A 19594-nucleotide genomic window follows, 5' to 3' on the forward strand; every position below is an offset into this window, starting at 1 on the left:
ATATACCACACAGACAACATGATGACGTCCAATACATCAGTACTATTACTATTCCATTTGTCAGCAGCATTTCCAAAAAATTAGCTAATCTTCTAAAACCACATAATATCAGAGTAGCATTCAAGCCGGTCAATACTATTCGGAAATTTTTAAGATCACCGAAAGACCCTCATCCTTTCTACAAGTACTCTGGAGTATATAATATCCCTTGCTCCTGTGGTGTTAGTTACATTGGTCAGACCTCTAGAAGCTTCGAAACGAGAAAGAAAGAACAGACAAGACATTTCAGGCCTTTCTTGCCACTTTGCCTCTACTAACCATCACATTGAGTGGGATAAGAGCCTTATGCCCTATATAGAAGATAACTACCATTCAAGAACCTTCAAGGAAGCAGCTACAGTCGCCCGTAAAACTGAAAACCTAAACAAGAATCAAGGTCTAATCTTACCAGAAATATAGAAAGCTTTAATCAGATCATTAAACATCAAAGAAATGAACTTTCACGACAATTACATCATAAATGCCAGGTATGAAATTCCATGCTAATGCAAATTATCTTACTTTGGACAGACAGGTAGGTCTGTTCAGAAACGCATCTCGGAACATCACGAGCACATTCGTCTTTTTAAACCGCAGAAATCTGGCCTCTCTCAAGACGGAATTGAAAATCCAAACCATAGGATCCATCGGGAAAAGTTTAAACTTTTACATAGATCTTTATATAAACACGAACGTTTATACAAAGTTCTGAAGCCCTACTACACAGACCAAACTTAAACCGCAACGACGTTCTTACTATTCCAAAAGTATGGGAAATTATCATACAAAATTGTGTTAAATAATTTTTTATTTTTTTATTATTTTTTTTTTGTAACACGTTACTCACGTTTAATGAGATTCTATTGTAATCATGTGCCCTAACTGTATGTTATTCCTATTATTGTTTTAAACTACTGTACTGATGATGTCCTAAGATACTTAGGATGAAATATTTACAATTAAATAATTTTCACTGTGGTTAATACGTGTGTTTCTTTTAATTTTAATTCTGATTTATCTTTCCACACCATATTTATTACTTTTCTGGCCTGAGTTTTATATATTTCAAAACTCCTCTCACTCTTATTCCCCGCGATATTCTTTCCACATCATCTTCTTACGAATCTCTTGCTTAATAAGGTTGCATCCATTTTACTCCCAACCTATTCTTTGAACACTAAAGATACATTCAGATACACCTCATTTAAGCACTTTTTCAAAGATTCCATGCATTGCTGACATTTTTCCCATTCAGTAACTGATCCCATCTGACCAAAGATAGTATTTTTCTAAGTTGATCATAATTTCCAGCTTTGTAGTTCAGCATGTAACCTGTTTTAATCAGAGCATCAGAAGATGCATTGACAAATTAGCCATAAGGCTAAATTGGTGATGCATTTCTTCATCCCCTGCAACTTAGCTGCCAGGTCTGTAGCAACACCCTACCATATATTTCATTCTGTTAACCTTCACTTCACACCACTCAAACTCACTGGTACTTGGGACATTGTTACCATCAGTATTGTTTTGTGTTTCTACCCTGACTGGACTTAAGTCATATGATATTATTTGTAGCACCACTCCTCCTCCTCTTCTGCCATTCCTAAAAATAGTATACCCACTACACTCGATCTCACTTACCATATCTGATTCTGATAGCCAGGTTTCACTAATGCGAACAATTTTAGGCCACATCGTATTCAATAAAGCAACAAACTCAACCCCTTTGTTTCTAATGCTGCTGGCATTTGTGTGTAGACATAATAAATTACCACCTAGCCTATTCTTATAATTAGATATGCAATCTATTTGGTCTTGTTCTAGAATTTTCTCTTTTCCCTCCCCAGATGTACTTAAAAGGTCCGAACTCAAAACATTTTTCCTTCCCTTCGCTACATACATAACCATGTTCGAAAACATTCATATCTTTATCACGTTTGCATACCATAGCTGAACTTTCATATACATTTTTTCCGTTCCTCCCTTGATGATCTAGTTTCCCTAACTCTGCATTAGGTCTCATACCAAGTAGTAATTTTTCTAGGCTTCTGATGCCAGTTGAATTCAAGGGCAGGCCATCCTTCTTATACAAGTCTTTTCTGCCATGAAACACACTCCACACTTCTAAAAACTTGCATATATTACATGTACTCAGCCTGCATGCAAAATCATTTGCGATGATAGCAAATGATTTTGCATGCAGATCTTTATCATCACATGATAAAGATCTCCTTCTTAGCTCAGTACTGTCATATCTGGGTAGCAATCCTACAATTTTCACTCTCTCGCATATCTTTCTTGCTTCTTCCAACAGACCTTTCATATCTTCTCTCATACTATATTTGTCACTACTTAAATTATTAGTACTATCAGAACTACCATCTCTTTTACTTTTCTTTGTTGCTTTTCAATTACATTTGTCATATTTTTAATTTTCGTCCCTAGGAAACTAGAAGTGGTGACTCCCTCGGCAAGCGCACATTTTAAGATTGAGTCCACCATACCATATCACCTCTTTTTTCTTAGATTTTAACTGACTAACCTTGTTGTTATTAATATTATGATTACTATGTTCAGTACTTTCCTGTCTGTTCTTGTTCTGATCCTTTTTCTTATCATGTTTAAGTTTAATCAAATGTTTTTCCACCTTTTCCAATTCACTGGTTGATTTTATAATTTCTTTTAATCGAGATATTTCTAATATCAACTTATTCTCAGATAAATTATCATCATCACTGCAGCAATACTTTTGTTCACCAAGACAAATGCTCTCCTCAGTAGTAAGAACTTGAGCTTTAGACACTGCCTTGTTACGACGAGTTTTCATCACCATTCTTAAGAATAGTAAAAATTAATAATATTTCTGCAATTATGTCATAAAATGTTATAGTATAATAATTACACTAAAAGCTACAGTAATATACTTCAAATACACAATTAAATCTAGAAAACGTTTAATAAATCAACAAAATCACAGATCTTTCTAACAGCATGTCTTTTGTGAGAAATAAAACAGGATTGAGTTTTACAAACAGTAAAATTAACGAGGTTATCAGAACTCCACTGAATTTGTTTGGATAAGAGAATTTAAAATTGTAGAAGTAGATATTCTGGAAGTTTTGGTGATTTATATAATTCAAGGCTTGTTAAATTAGAAATTGGAATGCAGTGTATTGTCTCAACTGCAAAACTTTGTATTGGATTTGCAGTCATTGACATATAGAAGGAAGAGAGTGAAAGGAACAGCCTTATGGAACTAACACCAGCATTAGTTGAAAAGTTCGAGAATAAAGATCTGTCCGTGGTCACATCTAATGTCTCCAGAGAGAAAGCTGTCAAACCTATTTGCAGGAAGTCAGAAAATAAACCATATAGTGGAAGCTTAATTTAAAAGATTTATATTCCATACCTAATCAGGTGCCTTAGAGATATCAACCACTTGAAATTCTCTAACCTTTTTCATGGAATTTTTCCAAAGATGCGTAACATAAGAAGAAGCCCTCTCCTCACCCCATTGATCAACAATGGTGGAAACTGTACTGACGATTCTTTATTATTTGAGGAATTAAGTTAGCTTAGAAACATAAATGGTTTTTATCACTAATTTAAAAAGATCTGGAGTGAAATTGAATGTTAAAATCTCCAGCTAGTATAGAGAAAAACTAAAACTATATCAATTAATATAAAAAAAAAGAACAAATCTGAAAACACACCCCAACTCAACATCACCAGAGTTAAAGATCGGTACTATCAACATAAGAAGCCTGAATGGCAAAGAAATGGAGCTAGCTGAGGAACTAGATAAGTACCAGATCGACATAATAGAGGCGACTGAAACAAAAAAAGACAAAAACTGGTGAGATCTTTCTGAGCAATAAATACAAAATGTTATATTCAGGCAATGACAATCAAGGAAAAGAAGGAGTAGCCATAGTATTCAACACTAAATACGAGACTAATCTTCTTGAATAGCAGGCAGTCTCAAGTAGAGTGATGTGGGCAAATATCCGAATGGGAAACTGGGCAATGAGACTTATTTGTACCTATGGTCCCACAGAAGGCTCTACTAAGGTAGAAGTGGAGGATTTTTTGACTCGAGAGAAAGCTACTGACAGAATGAAAAAGGAAAAGTTGGGGATCTAAATAGCAGAATAGGAAGTGATTGTCAGACATACAAAAATATTTTGTGAAAATTTGGAGAAAAGAGCAAAGCTAATAATAATGGCAAATATCTGTTGGATTTCTGCTCAGGACATGGACTGGTTATTACTAACACCATGTTCCAACATAAAAATGTGCACAAATTCACATGGAGAGAAGAGGCAAGGAATAAGAAAAGTCTCATTGACTATGTTATTGTTGATAGTGTACAGAGGATTTGAAATTGGAAGTGATCACCATTTAGTCTTAAGCAGGATAAAATTGAATTTCATATTGGAAAGAATGACATGTAAGAAACTTTTAAATCGAATAAAAGTTGAGCATCTCTCAGATGTGAACTGTAGACTAAAATACACAAAGATTATTGAAGAAAAAATGAAAGAAAGCGAATGAAAGTATAGAGAGAACTGTCACTAATAGCTAACACTATCTCTGAATGGATACCCTTCTAACGTTTTAAACAAATTGCCATTTAAAGACAACCTCCAACAACGTGTTATGGTGTCCCAATATGTGTCCACAGCTGTCATTCCATACATTAATTCAGTATCCACAAAATTGGTGAGAATGTTAAAAGCTCATAACATCAGACTGGTTTTTAAACCAACTACCATGATCAGACAAATCTTAAGATCACCCAAAGATGAGGTATCTTTCTTCAAATTTCCTGGAGTATATGAAATTCCATACATGCGTGGCCTTTCTAACATTGGACAGACGTCTAGAAGTTTTGAAATAAGACAGAAGAAACAGGGGAGGATGTCAATCACAATAGAATCATCACATCTGGTTTAGCTCATCATTTCTCAACATCAAATCACGTTATTGATTGGAAAAACAGTTCTATGCCTTATATTGAGAATGACTACAGACACAGAACTTTCAAAGAAGCAGCTGTGGTGCTACGCACAGGCAATAATTTAAATAGAAATCAAGGTGCTATTCTTAAAGACATGGAAAAATCTCATCAATTCTCTCAGTTCAACAGAACTACAATATGCAAAAAACTACACAACACGTGGTCATGTACCGGATTCTGACTGAAGCATTCGAATGCATACACGTCATCAAACCCGAATTAGCAAATGTAATGGCCTAGCAGTTACTAAACTGTATGTTTTTCATGTAACTTGATGCATTTGTTTTCACGCCAGTATAGCCTTGAAATTGCTAGACAGAGGCTAGTGAAACTTGTTGGCTCTTTGTATTTTTTATCATTAAATCGTATGGTCTTTTAACAATAAAAGTTCTTAATTTTAATATATTAGACCAAATATAAACAATTTAAGTTTAAAAATGAAAGAGTTTGAGAACAGGAACCAACCCTTGGAGATTCAGCCAGAGAGGCATGTTGTGAGGTTGTCTGCAAGGATAGAAAAATCAGAACTCCATGGTGGACACAGGAAGTTAAAGAGGCAGTGAAAGAAAAGAAGAAAGTATATCAAAAATTCCTGGCAAATAAATCAGCTTGTGCTCTTAGAGAATACAGAAACAAATGTAAGAAAGCTAAACACTTTGTAAAACTAGTTATTTTACAAACAAAAGTCATGGGAGGACTTTGGTAAGAATATAGAAAATAAATATCAAGAAGGTGGCAAAATATTCTGGAGGTTATTGAAGAAGCTTAGAAATGGAGGAAAGAGTACTGTAAAAGGGGTTAGAGATGATACAGGTGACATGAAAACAGGAGAAAAAGATATCCCTGAAGTATGGAGTAATTACTTTGAAAAATTGCTAAATGAAACAAGCAGTGATTGTACAGTGGTAAAAAACACTCAACAGGCATACAGTCAGGAATACATATCCATACTTGAAGTAGAAAAAGCCATTCAAGGGCTTGATATTGGAAAGGCAGCAGGAGTAGATGATATTCGACCAGAAATGCTGAAGTATGGTGGTATAAAAGTCTTACAGGGGCTGCACTGTATAGTTCAGAAGGCCTGGACAGAGGGGCAAATTCCTGATGATTGGAGTAGAGCTCTCATAGTACCCATATATAAAAAGGGAAATAAAACTGAATGTGAGAATTACAGAGGTATTTCCCTTCCCTACTGAGTGTGCTTGGTAGGATTTATGCAAATATACTTGAGAAACGGTTAAGAAGAATAGTGGAAGAAAAGCTTAGTGAAGAACAAGCTGGATTCTGGCCAAATAAAGACTTTCAGGATCAGATCTTCACTTTACGACAAATAGTGGAGAAATCATGGGAATATAACAAAGATCTGTATTTAAGTTTTGTCGATCTGGAAAAGGCATATGACAAGGTGCCAAGAGAGAAGCTATTCAAGACACTACAGTTATATGGGGTCAATGGGGCATTATATCAAGCAATACTTAGTCTGTATTTGAGTGTAAGTCTGCAGTTAGAATTGAAGGAAGTACAGGAAGATGGTTTAATGTTAAAACTGGAGTGAGACAAGGATGTACATTATCCCTTCTGTTATTCATTATCTATATGAATCCCATTATGAAGGAAAGTGGTATTAAACCTGATGTCAAAATTGGAGATGTTAATGTCAGCTCTTTGCTTTATGCGGACGATATTATACTTCTAAATAAATCCACTACAAGTCTGTCAAGATTCACTGACTAAATTGAATAACTGTTGTAATAGATATGATATGAAGATCAGCAATAAAAAGACAATGAAAATAGGCAGAATCGTTGAAAATGTCAACTGCGTTGTGAACAGAGAACCTGTGGAACAAGTAAAACATTTCAGCTACTTAGGCATGATTTTTTAGTGAAGATGGTAATTTAAATATGGAAATAGACAACAGAATCAACAAAGCTGGTATGGTAGGAAGTCAGTTGAATAAATTCATATGGAATAAGAGAGAAATTAGTCTGAACACTAAATTAGCTGTATACTAGACAATATTCAATCCAATTTTAACTTATGGATCTGAGAGCTGGGTCAGAAGTAAAACACTTGGCCAAAGACTAGAGACTGCAGATATGAGAGTCCTGAGAAAGATTAGAGGAGTGAACAAATGGAATCAATGGCAATATCATATTAGGAAAAAAACTTGATATTGCCAGCATCCAGGAATGCTTTAGCAGAGCTAATCTCAGGTGGTATGGTCACTTAAACATACTGGGTGAGGAAAGATTAGCAAAACAGGTGTTCTCTGCCAGGTTGGCAGGAAAACGACCCAGAGGAAGACCAAGATATAGTTGGATTGATACGGTACAATGTGCCTTTGATGATAGAAATATAAGATCTGATAATGTTGAAGTCTTGACAAGTAACAGATTGATTTGGAGGAAAGTTGTAGATAGGAAGTTAGTAATGATGTAAATTTTTCATGTAGTACTATCAAATCCTGTACACCCCTTGAGGGTACATGGCAGGAATTTGATGATGATAAAAAAAAAAGAAAAGAAAATCAGCTTAAAAAGAGATCTCTTTAAAAGTGACTATTCTGGCATATTTAAGAATTTCTTCTTTGTGGAACCCCTGTGAAAATTTTCATAAGAAAGGACTTTTGTCAGTGTATCATTACATGCAAAATATTTTAATCACGAAAACACATGATGCAGAAATTAGTCAGTTTAAAAAAATTAATATTTCCTCACTCACTGAATGTTATTTTTCAGAAACTATATCTAATACAACTTATACAACAATGGTCTCTGCAAGTTTTTGATGAACTGTAGGATTTTGCAAAACAGTTTAAAAAACACTGCTACTCCTAATTTTAATAAATTTGATTGAAGAAAAAAAAACTGGATTTGGGGATGTCATTCTCTGTCAAAAACAGTCATGAAACTTGGCATTCTCGATTACACTCAGAGGACATTAGGATACTAGCTTGAATATTTTGCATCCTTATTCATTTTTGCATTGTGTGCTTTTGTAATCGCATTTTGATTGCTCTGACCTTAAAAATGTCTATTAATTGCTGGTTACCATGAACTCAAGAAATGTAAGTGCTTTACTTTACAGGTAATGCCCAATAGCTATTTATTATATATATATATATATATATATACTGTGTGTGTAACAAAAAAATATACAAAAAGATTTGATGGAAATAGGCTAGTGATGCAATGTAAAATAGAATTTTGGTATTTTATTTTGAAGAAAATTGAATGAATTACAAGAATATAATTGTTCATTTTACCTGTTTATTTTTGTTTTGTTTCAGATGTTCTTTATATATTAATGTTATTGTTTTTATCAGGCTTGAACTGAATGGACATAGACGTCGGCTGACGTGGGAAGCAACTCCTCGTAGTATTCATGAAGGAGTCCAGCCTGCTATTATGAGTAGTGACTGTCTTGTTTTCGATACCAATATTGCTCAGTTATTTGCTGACAATGGCAATCTTGGAATTAATGTGACGATATCTGTGTGTTGATGGAGTGTAGGAAAATAGCATATATACCTACGTACATATACATATATATATATATATATATATAAAAATATACTTTTATATATATGTGCCTTAGTTTATCACTAGTGACACTGTTGAACTGTTTGGTGCTACTGTTACACCTGTCATCTCTTCCTTGTCACCTTTTCAGATGGAATTAGCAAGCATTATGAAGGTATTATCAGGACAGTTTTCTTTAAAATATGTTGGATAAAGCAGGAAATTCTATAATTACAAAGTTGTTTGTAATGGAAAGACAGTGGAAATTTAAGGAAGATCAGATAAGTAATGGAGTGGGCATCATGCAATAGCTATAAATGGCTATTTTTTTTTTTTTTCCTACTTTTGAAAATCTTACTTTTCAGATTTAACTTCTCAGTTCAGTCATTTATTCTCTTTGGTGCATTTTCCCCCCTCCCATTAATAGCCATCTGCATTCTTGATGACAGCTCTTGTGATGGTAAGCCAAAGCTTATGTAAAAGGTATTTTAAACCATCTTATAACATTTATAAATAATGTTACCATGTATAAAAGTCTTTGATTTTTTTTTGTATAAAAGTCCTGAACGTCTCTAAATAATGATAATTAATAGATTTCTTTATATAGAGTGTATTGTAATGTTTGATTTACACTTCATTGTAGCTATTACATGTAAATATAAAATTGCAGTTTGGCCTCTATTCATATTTGGAATAACAGGAAAACATTTTATGGAGCAGTTGAAAGATGTCTTTATTTACACAAGAAATTTGCTTGGTATATGTTTTGTTCTTGTGTTGAGTTATATCTGTTGTACAGTTTTAAAAAATCATTAAAGGAAGCATATTTCTTATGCTTATATTCCATGAGTATTTACTATTTATGTGTTCATTTCATTTTTTATATACTTGTATATGTTTGTATTATGTAAATGAATAAAATTTAAATGAGCAGTTTATTTTAAGAAATTTATGAAGTTCCAAATTACTGTTCGTATTGATTACATTGATTCTTATTAAATAATCATGTATATGCAACATATTTCTGTAAATTAACTCTTACACAAGAAAAGAAGAGGATTTTATAGCAGAGTAATTATTACAGTATCCTAAATTATTTGAATCTTGAAATTCATGTCTGGACTGATTTTTTTTCTCCCTCCATTCTGTTTGCCATAGTTTTCATATAGAAGTCAATGAAGTTAAAGCAGCATTTTATTGTATATAAATAATATTCATATTAAATATATACAAATCTGTATATATCAGTACATATATTGGTGTTGGCATTGCTCTTTGGTTGGAAAGACCTTGGTTCAAATCCAACTTGGGACTTAGAACATTTATCAGGTGGTTTCAATTGAAGGTGAGTTAGCTGGTGTCATACGGAGGTGGCAGGGTTTTTCTTCTCATAAAACAAACGACCAGAAAAACATGCAAATTAGAGATATAGCATACAATGCTGGTATGAGTGATGGCCCTTTCTTGTGCAGTAATGAAGTTTCAAAGATGCCAACTTACTTGACAGGCCATTGAGTCCTAACTTGGGGAAAAAAAAAAAAAAAAAAAAAAAGATGGGATGGGATGGGACACATCATTTATATGCAAAAGGGAAAAAACTTATTTTTCTTTGCTTTTGATTCCTTACATCCACATTATAGAATATGCTAAAATAAATATAACAATTTTTTGAAATACTTTCAGTATTTCAAAACTCAGTCTACCACTAGCCTGAGTGTGTTAAGCTTTCAGTGATACAAGATATGAAGTGGATGTGAGCAGTTTTACTGTTTAGTATTTTTTTTAGAAAAATACCCAGTGTCAGATAAAAATAGTTAAAACCAACCTTTAAAAAAATTTACAGCTGAGTTTGTTGAGAATACATCAGTTATATTTAGCTAGAAGAAAGTGGTCAGAAACTGAAGACATGCCATAATGTAGTGTACAAAAGCAGTTTCAGAAATAGACAAAAGATTGTAGAGTTCTAATGTAGACTGTATTTTAAACAGAAAATATTAATATTGAATAGAAGCAGACTCAATAGTGACTTTAAATATTCATGCATATGATGGTTTTAAGTTATTAGTAAGTAAATTTTGGGAAGCTCAGATTTACTGTTTTACAATGGTTGGTATTAGCTGATTTATTTCTGCAGGTGAAAGTTAACATATTCATGCTATGCTTTAACATTGTCTACATGTGATTTATACAATGTCTGTGGAAAGTGCATTTTTGAGACATTTATTGCTTAAAATGACTTCAATTTTTTCTTACAGTGGTTTAAAATATTGCACAACAAAACTAGTAACAGAAATATATTTAGATGTAAAATGAATTTCACTTAGTGCTAATTGCCATTATGGGTGAACAAGATGTTCTTACCAAAGATGCTTCAAAAACTGTTTGGTGGAGCAATCACTAGATGAATAGTTCTGAATGGACATACATGTACAGATTTCTTTCTTTCTTCGATTGTTTTTCCCATTTGGTTTTGTATTGTTCTCCAATTGACATGGTGAGTCATTTCACTTTAAAACACAACATATATAAACCCAGGTGTGATATGTTTCACCTTTAAGGCATTTTCTGTACCTTCTATAAGTAAAGTAGAGACCTCATTTTTCTGTAATAATCTGTTTCCTTCTCTTCCTTTCTTTTAGCTATTTTCAGGACAACTCATATTTAGAAAGTGGATTGTTGAACACTTACTAATAGTTTATGCAAAATTATTCCTTTCTAGCACTCCTTATCTTATGAACTAAATATAACTTAGAAAATGAAGCAGTTTTACTATTCATGTGATTAAGTTTTTTTATTATTATTATTTTCTTCATTTGAACTACTTTCCAGAAAGCAGTTAGTTGTTCAATAAACTTTTAATAAAAATTAAGTACACAAGCACAGATTTCTTTCTTTCTTCGATTGTTTTTCCCATTTGGTTTTGTATTGTTCTCCAATTGACATGGTGAGTCATTTGATTTGATTTTATATGTCAACCATGTAATTTGCTCTCACATTTCCAGCTGGTTATTAAAATCATGGAAAAATACTGTTTTGAAATGAGCATCATAATCTGCTGATTCATATAGATCTATAAAAAAAAGTTATCAAATGTGTGTGTGTGTGTGCGTTCAATTTTGTTTAATTTTCAAAGGCTTATAAATTTGTGTATATGAAAAAATGTAGATAACAAATTATGCAAGGATGATGAATTGTGAGGGATAATGAGTGGTGTATATTAGATTTAAATAATTGGTATAATCAAAAAGCATTCAAGAAGCACAGACAGCACAATAAAAAAAATAATAATGATATTGAGCTCAAAACTTTAAAACAGCCTAGATTACACACTTAAAAGAATTTGTAGGAAAATGTTAGGTCAATTTTGCAACAGTGTACTGAGCATTCTTACTAGTAGTACATCCATTTACATTCATATAAAAAAGCTCTTGCTAGACAGATTTTGACAATTTATTTGAGATTTCTTCTAAAATTTGTTGATGCATTATGATATTATTTTAAATTATACAGCTGTCCGTGCCCAAATTATATAAACTTTTCTCATATATTTTTATAGCGGTGGTGATGGATACCAGACAAAAGATGCCTTTGAATGGATTAATTGTCTGTCTACAGTGGAAATTAGGAGAGTTATGCTAAAGGAATCAAAAATTTTAGCATAAACTACAATTTAAACTAATAATAATCAGCATAATCTTAACCAAATATTTGGTGAGAAACTCGCACTCAGGTATTCTATTCTACCAGTCGTTTATAGTGTTCAAAGACTGGAAGCCTTCACTGATGTGGATCTAGACCAAAGCCTATGGTCTAAATGAGGAAAATTATCTACCACCTAGACTTTTGCAGTGTACATAGCACAGCGGAATTTGAACTCTGCCTGCTGGTTGGAGAGTGAAGACACTATCTGCTTGGCCAACTAGACCAACATTTCTAACTTATTTCTCAGATCCACATTAAAATTATTTTGAACACTGTCTTATATTTTTAGGTTGGTTCATTTTTCTATTATTTTATATGAATTTAGTAAACTGGCATCCCACTATATGAATCCTTGACATATTGATTTATCTACAGCTGACTCTTAATAGCAAAGTCGTTTGGATGAAAGGAGTAGTTTGCTAATTGAAAGTTTGTTGTAGCACTTGCTTTTAATGTTTCATTGTTGCTATGGAAAGCTTTAGCCAGTGAGTTGAATATGTTTCTGTATTTCATTTGTCCTCCATGAAAAATAGCCAAAATGTGTTACCTACTTTACAAATGTTTTCTTCTTTCCTGCTTTTTTTTTTTTTTTTTTTTGTTGTTTTTTGTAGAGTGGGGAGGTTAAAAATTGGATAGCATCTATTAGTTTATCTGTATATTATTTCCTGGCTATGGCTGAATGGATTTTATCAGTTTGCTATGTGGGATTTCATTTCAAACAGACCATTTTTTAATGGCAAAACATTTCAAAATGCTACAAAGTAATGATTGCTCAGCTGGATCAAATGTAGTGAAATATTTGGCATTTATGATCCATACTAAAATTTTTCCAGTCATCTTGATTTTTGTTTCATTCAGACTTCTTTGTTATTTCTTTTATTACCTATTTTGCAGAATGATTCAAAAAAATTAATTTAATGCCTTTCTGGCTGGATGCAATATTATTACTAGAATTGGGCGAGTTATTTCAAATGTGCGTACAAGTAGATAATATTTAATGGTGAAATTAGACAAAATAAAGTTGTCTAAAGTATATAAGCCAAAAACAATTCTAGGTTCAATTGTGATAATGGTACTTGACATCAATGTATAAACAAAGCAACAAAAGAAAACCAGCTGTTGTATGAATGTTTCTAATCATTTTCATATTCGATATTACTGATTTTCATATCAGATTTGTTACAGCACTTATTTAATTTGGTAATGTTTTGAAGATTTGTAGAGGATTTATTAAAAAGGATAATATTTGCATATAGTAAATAAATAATTTAATATCTTCTATATGGACTTGTGGTTTAATAATTCATATAGATCATAAATGTTAATGGAGATACTGTACTGATCTGTTTCACATGATTTCATATTACCACCCAAATGGCCATAAAGATTAAATATATAAAATAATTTATGTTTCATATCGATGTTATTTCAATGGTATCAGTAGTATCCATGTTATTTTAATTTCGGTGATTACTACTGATATGTGTTTGTGACATTGATGTGTAAACACATCTTGGCCAGTACGTGGTTAAATCATAATCTTTCAATCTGACATCTGATGAATAAAACATAAGCTATGCATTGATATATTTTTTTCTTAGCATCTTTTTTTTTTTTTAAGATCTACAAGGATGAATTAGTTATCCTTGCTATACAAGGGGGGGGTCTGGAAAGTTAATTTTATGTCTTATGTATCCTAAAAGAAAAAGAACAAATGATTACAATTTGATGAAACACAGGGGGTTAAAGGGGTTTTAAGATGTGTTCTTTCTTGTAGTATCAGTTGCTTTAATATCATTTTTGTTCTAGGTGTTTATCAGAATTTTTCAGACCCCCCCCCTCATATATTACCATGATTTCTTGACTTTGTTTAGTAACGTTCAGAATAGGACTTTCTTGCATTTTCTTCCTATCTGAATTTATGCACATTCTTTATACTTGAACAAGATCTCAAGAATATCATGTTGGAGGTTCAATGGAGTAAGAACAGCACTGGAAATGATAAAAAACTTTTCAATTCTTCTATTACTTCATTTCAGTCACTGAGACATCTTCATGGAGTACACACACACACACGCACAAAGGCAATACAATACTAAATGAAACATGTGGATATAACCCTAGAGTCCTAGGTGGGCCTTGGTTGCGAATTGGGATCTCTGAGGATTAACGTTTCACATATTTTGGGAAGTTTTTTTGCATTCATTTTAAATTCAGTTGATTTCTGAGGTGGCTATAGATTCTAAAAGCAGTCCCTTTTCTAAATTTGTTATGATGAAGCATGCTGGTTTTTTCAAGTTAATCCTATGAGTATCCAATACATAGTCTGCAAGACTAGTCATATTTGCAGATGTTTTTTTTTTTGTTTTGTTTAGATGGCGACTGATCTACCTGACTGTCCACAGTATGCCAACTTTCAGAAACAGGAAACTAGATATACCAGGAACTGAGAAAGGAGGGAGTTGATCTTTAAATGAATAGACAAGGGTAGCAAGTTTCAGGTGGGATTTAAGTTGTGTGGAGATGGTATTTTTTTAAGGATTTGGCTGTTTTTTTGGATGTTCCCTGGATATAGGGGATGGTAATGGCATTCCAGAAATGCTTTGGTAGGATTGATTATTTTTTAATTTTGTAGGAACTGTAGCCGATACGGAACTGTTACATATGTGGTTGAGTTCTTTTGAAAGAGAGGATCCAGTGGAACAAAGATTGTAGACCGTTGATTAGTTTTTAGTGATACCATGTTGAGAGAGGTGGGGGGGGGAGATGATTGAAAAGTTTGTGCATGTATCTGCTGTGTTAGTGGACTTTCTTTATCCATGAAGGAGAGATTACTTTATTTAGAAGGCGTCTAGGATGGTTAAGTTAGTGAGATGATAGAGGCAATTCTAATGTGTGTGTGTGCCATGAGGTCAAATAGAGAACACATCTACATATCATAGCCATATTAGATTGGGGGGGGGGGGGTTTGCTTTTATAGCTTTTTTGTTTCTCCAAAGGTTTTTCCATGTAAAAATTGGCCAGTGGTGGAGGAGTGAAGGGGGGGAGAACTATATCAATTCCCTCTATCTGTTAGTTTTGTTCTTCCAAGAAAAATTATTATTATTATAATAGGTGTCCCCCATGGAGTCAGAAGACTCATTTTGTGAAACTACATTGACTTAGTAACTATTATTTACACAATACCTATGATACGTCTCTTTAAAAGGGGTTAAAAAGATAAACCACCTGCTATTCTTGCAGAATCCGAGTTATAAAATACAGAGCTGCAACAAATCATTAGCACAACCAGTGATTTTATTTTCATTTTATGTGGTAGCCAGTTTACTGGCTATTACATAAAATGAAAGATGATTAATTTGTATAAAATAAACTTCAGAATTTTAAATAACTATAAATTTATTTAAATATGTTATATTTAAATTTATTTAAATATGTCTAAAATAAGTCATTTTAAATGAAGAAAAGAGCACTGGAAATACTCCTAGGGTTTATAAATTTCCAAATTTAGCCTTGCATAAAGAATAACACAATTCCATACCACTATTGGTTGACATAATAGCCTAAGCTGTTTAGGCTGCTTTGTTATGTCTGCTAATTGTGTGTATTCTCTAGCTAGTCTGCATGATGAACCCAAGTTTCTCTTACTTCTATATGAAACCATCTCACTCACCTTCAGTTGGAAAAGTGCTTACTTATTAATGTTCCTCATGTCCTAGATGGGATTTGAACCATTTTTGAACCAAACTAAAGAGCAAATGTGATGTTGTTGTATCTGCCATCATCTGTGATAAGAATGCAGTAATCTATGGTATGATAAGAATATCATCTACATGATATTCTTATTGTCCACATTATATTCTTGTCGTGTTTTCAGATCGGTTTATGTGGTAATTGGTTTTTTCTTAGACAGAAATGTCTGGAATTTGTGCGAACATAATATGCTTGTGTAATTTTAAGCTCACCGCATTTGTTTAAATCAGTTTCTGCAAGACTTTTAGGGGTTCCCAAGAGAAAAACAGACATAACTTTTATTAGATGTAGTTTGTGGAATAAAAACCCTTAAGTATCTGGGGGAGTCTTGTTGCTAGGAGAGATTTAACTCACCAGTTGTTGGGAAGTTGTGAAAGCATTAAATACTACTGTAATTACTTATTAAATTTATTTACTGATATGAGTAAACAGAGTAAGTTGAATCTTTTAACATAACTACTGACACTCCCAAAGAACACACACACACACCATTAACAAATGATCCAAGTATGAATGTAACTGCTGCAGCTGAAAGTCCAAGAACACATCACTTCTGAGTGATTGATTTAAACATGAAAGCTTATATTTTACATTAAGATTTGTGCATTTAAGGAGTGAATATTTTATTGAATTAACTTTTTTCTAGAACACTTAGTGTGACTTTATTATTTATAGTATTGTTAAATGTTTTCTTGATTTTTTGCACATAATTTTCCTTTCTTTTAGTATTGCACGGTGATCAGCATTCATATTAGAAATTATGGACTTTACAACCATGTTATAAATAACTTTTAATTTCCCGACGTTTCAATCTTCATATTAAGATCATCATCTGGAGCATATACAAATATTATACAGGACAAGCTGAGTTACATGGTATGAATGCAAATTTAAGGAAGCCTGCGAGATTATTATCAACTACCTCAATCTGAACGATAATGATAGTCTAAAAATCCCAAACATATGGAAGGCACATATTCGACCCCCGGAACCTTCCTCTCTAAAAGTAACTCTAAACAGGACTGTAGTTAATCCAAAATCCTAAATCAAAAATAACAATCGTAATGCTAAAAATGGGACATCACTGTTACTGAAAGAAAACTATAAGAAAGAATGTTTATTCGTGTTATCATAAATTGAATTTAGTTTGATGTAGTTTCTAAATAATTACATTTTTGCTTAAATATAAAGAGCCAACAGGCTTCATTTCGGCGATATAAACATTAATTAAATTAAGGGGATATTAGTTCCCACATTGTTTTAAAACTGAATAAGAAACTCAAAGATTGGAATCAGAGAGTTTCATGCCGAATATAGTATAAAAACTATAAAAGTATCGGCGAATACTAGCATGAGCTAATGCAAGTAGTCCTAGAACGTACAAACACGGGCAACTCGTTGCAAAGGTGGATAAAGTTCTGATTGCTATTCTTGGTATTTTCCATAATGTAAAAACACATTTCCTAGGAAATGTATGCTGTTATTACATTATAGTGGGAGGTCACTACCCAGATCGGTTTCAGCCTTTTTTGAGGCCTCATCAGTGAGTAGCTAGACCAAATTAATGCCAAAGGGTATAGCAAAAAGAACTTATATACTCTGCTATACGAGTTGTCTAAAAGGTGCACCCATTAAGTTGCTTAAATATAAAGAGCCAACAGGCTTCATTTCAGCGATATAAACATTAATTAAATTAAGGGGATATTAGTTCCCACATTGTTTTAAAACCGAATAAGAAACTCAAAGATTGGAATCAGAGAGTTTCGTGCCGAATATAGTATAAAACTATAAAAGTATCGGCAAATACTAGCGTGAGCTAATGCAAGTAGTCCTAGAACGTAGTACAAACACGGGCAACTCGTTGCAAAGGTGGGTAAAGTTCTGATCGATATTCTTGGTATTTTCCATAATGTAAAAACACATTTCCTAGGAAACCCACCTTTGGTATACAAACATACAAACAGGCTGAGGTATACAAACATTTTTATTTAAGTGTTTTAAATTAGGTAGGGCTTGTGTAGTGGTATTTTTGAAGTGGTATTTGCATTCATAGTGCTAGCCTGCCAGAAGCAAGCCATTCTGAGTTTGAATCTAGTCATTGGCTAGAGAAACTTTTCTTTGACCAGTTTCTGAGTTAGTCGATCTTGAATGGTTTTTTCCTGCAGGAAACGAGTTTTTCATCTTATAAACTCGAGAAAATTGATCATAGAACCCATTATTGCAGACCCTGTGTTAGGGTTAAGGACCACAAGATGGCAGCACTTGTCTGCCTCTCTTCACCATATGCCATTTGTAATTAGTCTCATTCTTGGGCCAGCTATCTCTGACTACCAGTAGAGATCCCCCCCCCCCCCTTCAGTCTATAAGTTGGCTAAGGCCTTGCCTACTCTGTAGGAAATAAAAAGCATTAGCATATTTTTTTTAATTTATATTTTAAATTAGCTTCATATTTAGTATTTATGACTGAATTTCTGCATTTGTTAATAGTTGTTTTATAATTTATCTTGTAAATTTTAATGAAAATTAAGCAGCAAAAAAAAAAAAAATCGGTGTCCACATATGGCATATTGTGCAAGTTGTCAGCCCTGATAACTTGAAAGAGGAATCTGATGTTGGGGTATAGAGAATTGATATTTCTTAGAGGAATATTAAGCAGCATTATCAAGTTTTGAGTGTGCATGCTAGGGATGGAAATATACTTTATTTTCCAAAAATGTTAAGGAGTTCTGAGGCTAATATAAAATATACCATTCTTTGTCTTTGCATTCTGATATTGTAAGCATTAGATGAATTGAGTCAATAACAAATATTTCACAGAAAATTCTTCAACCTAAGATTATTAAAAAAAAAAAATTCATTCCCAGTAGTATCTACTTATAAACTAGAAAGCTGTTGAATTGAAGTGGCTATATGTCTGCTCTCCCTAAAATTCTGCCACTGAATATTATTTATTGCAGTAGCTTTCAAAATTTTAATTTCTATGAGAATGAAAAGGTGGATATTTATTTGTTATAGTCAGTGAAATGAAAAATAATTTAGAAATGTAGGAAGTTTGGGCAAAATGTAAAGATTGCATATTATTGCTAAGATATTTAATTTTTCTGAAAACATTGCATTCATGTTTTTAAATTGAGAAGTGCAAAATAGCTGTACTTATAATTCATTATTTTGCTTATATAAGTTCTTGTCTTTAGTATTAAATGGGTTATATATCATCTAGTCATTTTCAACTTTTGGTGACCTTGTGAATATATGCTGTCCACTGCTCTTGATCTCTTTTCACTTTCAGCAGTTATAATTTCATACTGGTGAGGCTCTTTTGTATTATCCATCTCTTTCGTTGTCTTCCCCTTCTCATGCCCTCAACCTTCCCTAACATAACTGCCTTTTCCAATGATTTATCTGTCTACATCACATTTTGAAAAGTGTATTCCCTTCTATTTAGCAAGCAATGTCATCAAGGAGCATTTCATCTTTGTTCTCTACAAACATCTCATTAGTCATTCTTGTTCACGGGATTCTTAATAGTTTCTTCCCTGTCTACAATTTAGATGGG

General features: G+C 32.9%; 1 protein-coding gene across 4 annotated transcripts in view; it reads left to right on the forward strand.

Annotated features, from left to right (window-relative positions):
- Positions 1–12837, forward strand: part of LOC150104961 (E3 ubiquitin-protein ligase Siah1-like) — a 94422-nt gene extending 81585 nt beyond the window's left edge. For 3 of the 4 annotated variants that reach the window (XM_090396065.1, XM_090396066.1, XM_090396067.1), the window contains exon 7: positions 8388–9531. In XM_090396065.1, coding sequence (XP_090252191.1) covers positions 8388–8565 — 178 coding nt within the window. In that variant the 3' untranslated portion in view covers positions 8566–9531. Of the gene's footprint in view, positions 1–8387; positions 9532–12139 lie in introns of those variants that run through there. The other variant, XM_090396068.1, reaches the window with a different exon arrangement.
- The last annotated feature ends 6757 nt before the right edge of the window (positions 12838–19594 follow it).

The sequence above is a fragment of the Typopeltis vanoorti genome, chromosome 7, assembly GCF_054136105.1.
Source record: "Typopeltis vanoorti isolate ZY-2024b chromosome 7, IOZ_Tvanoo_1.0, whole genome shotgun sequence".
Lineage (NCBI taxonomy): Eukaryota > Metazoa > Arthropoda > Arachnida > Uropygi > Thelyphonidae > Typopeltis > Typopeltis vanoorti.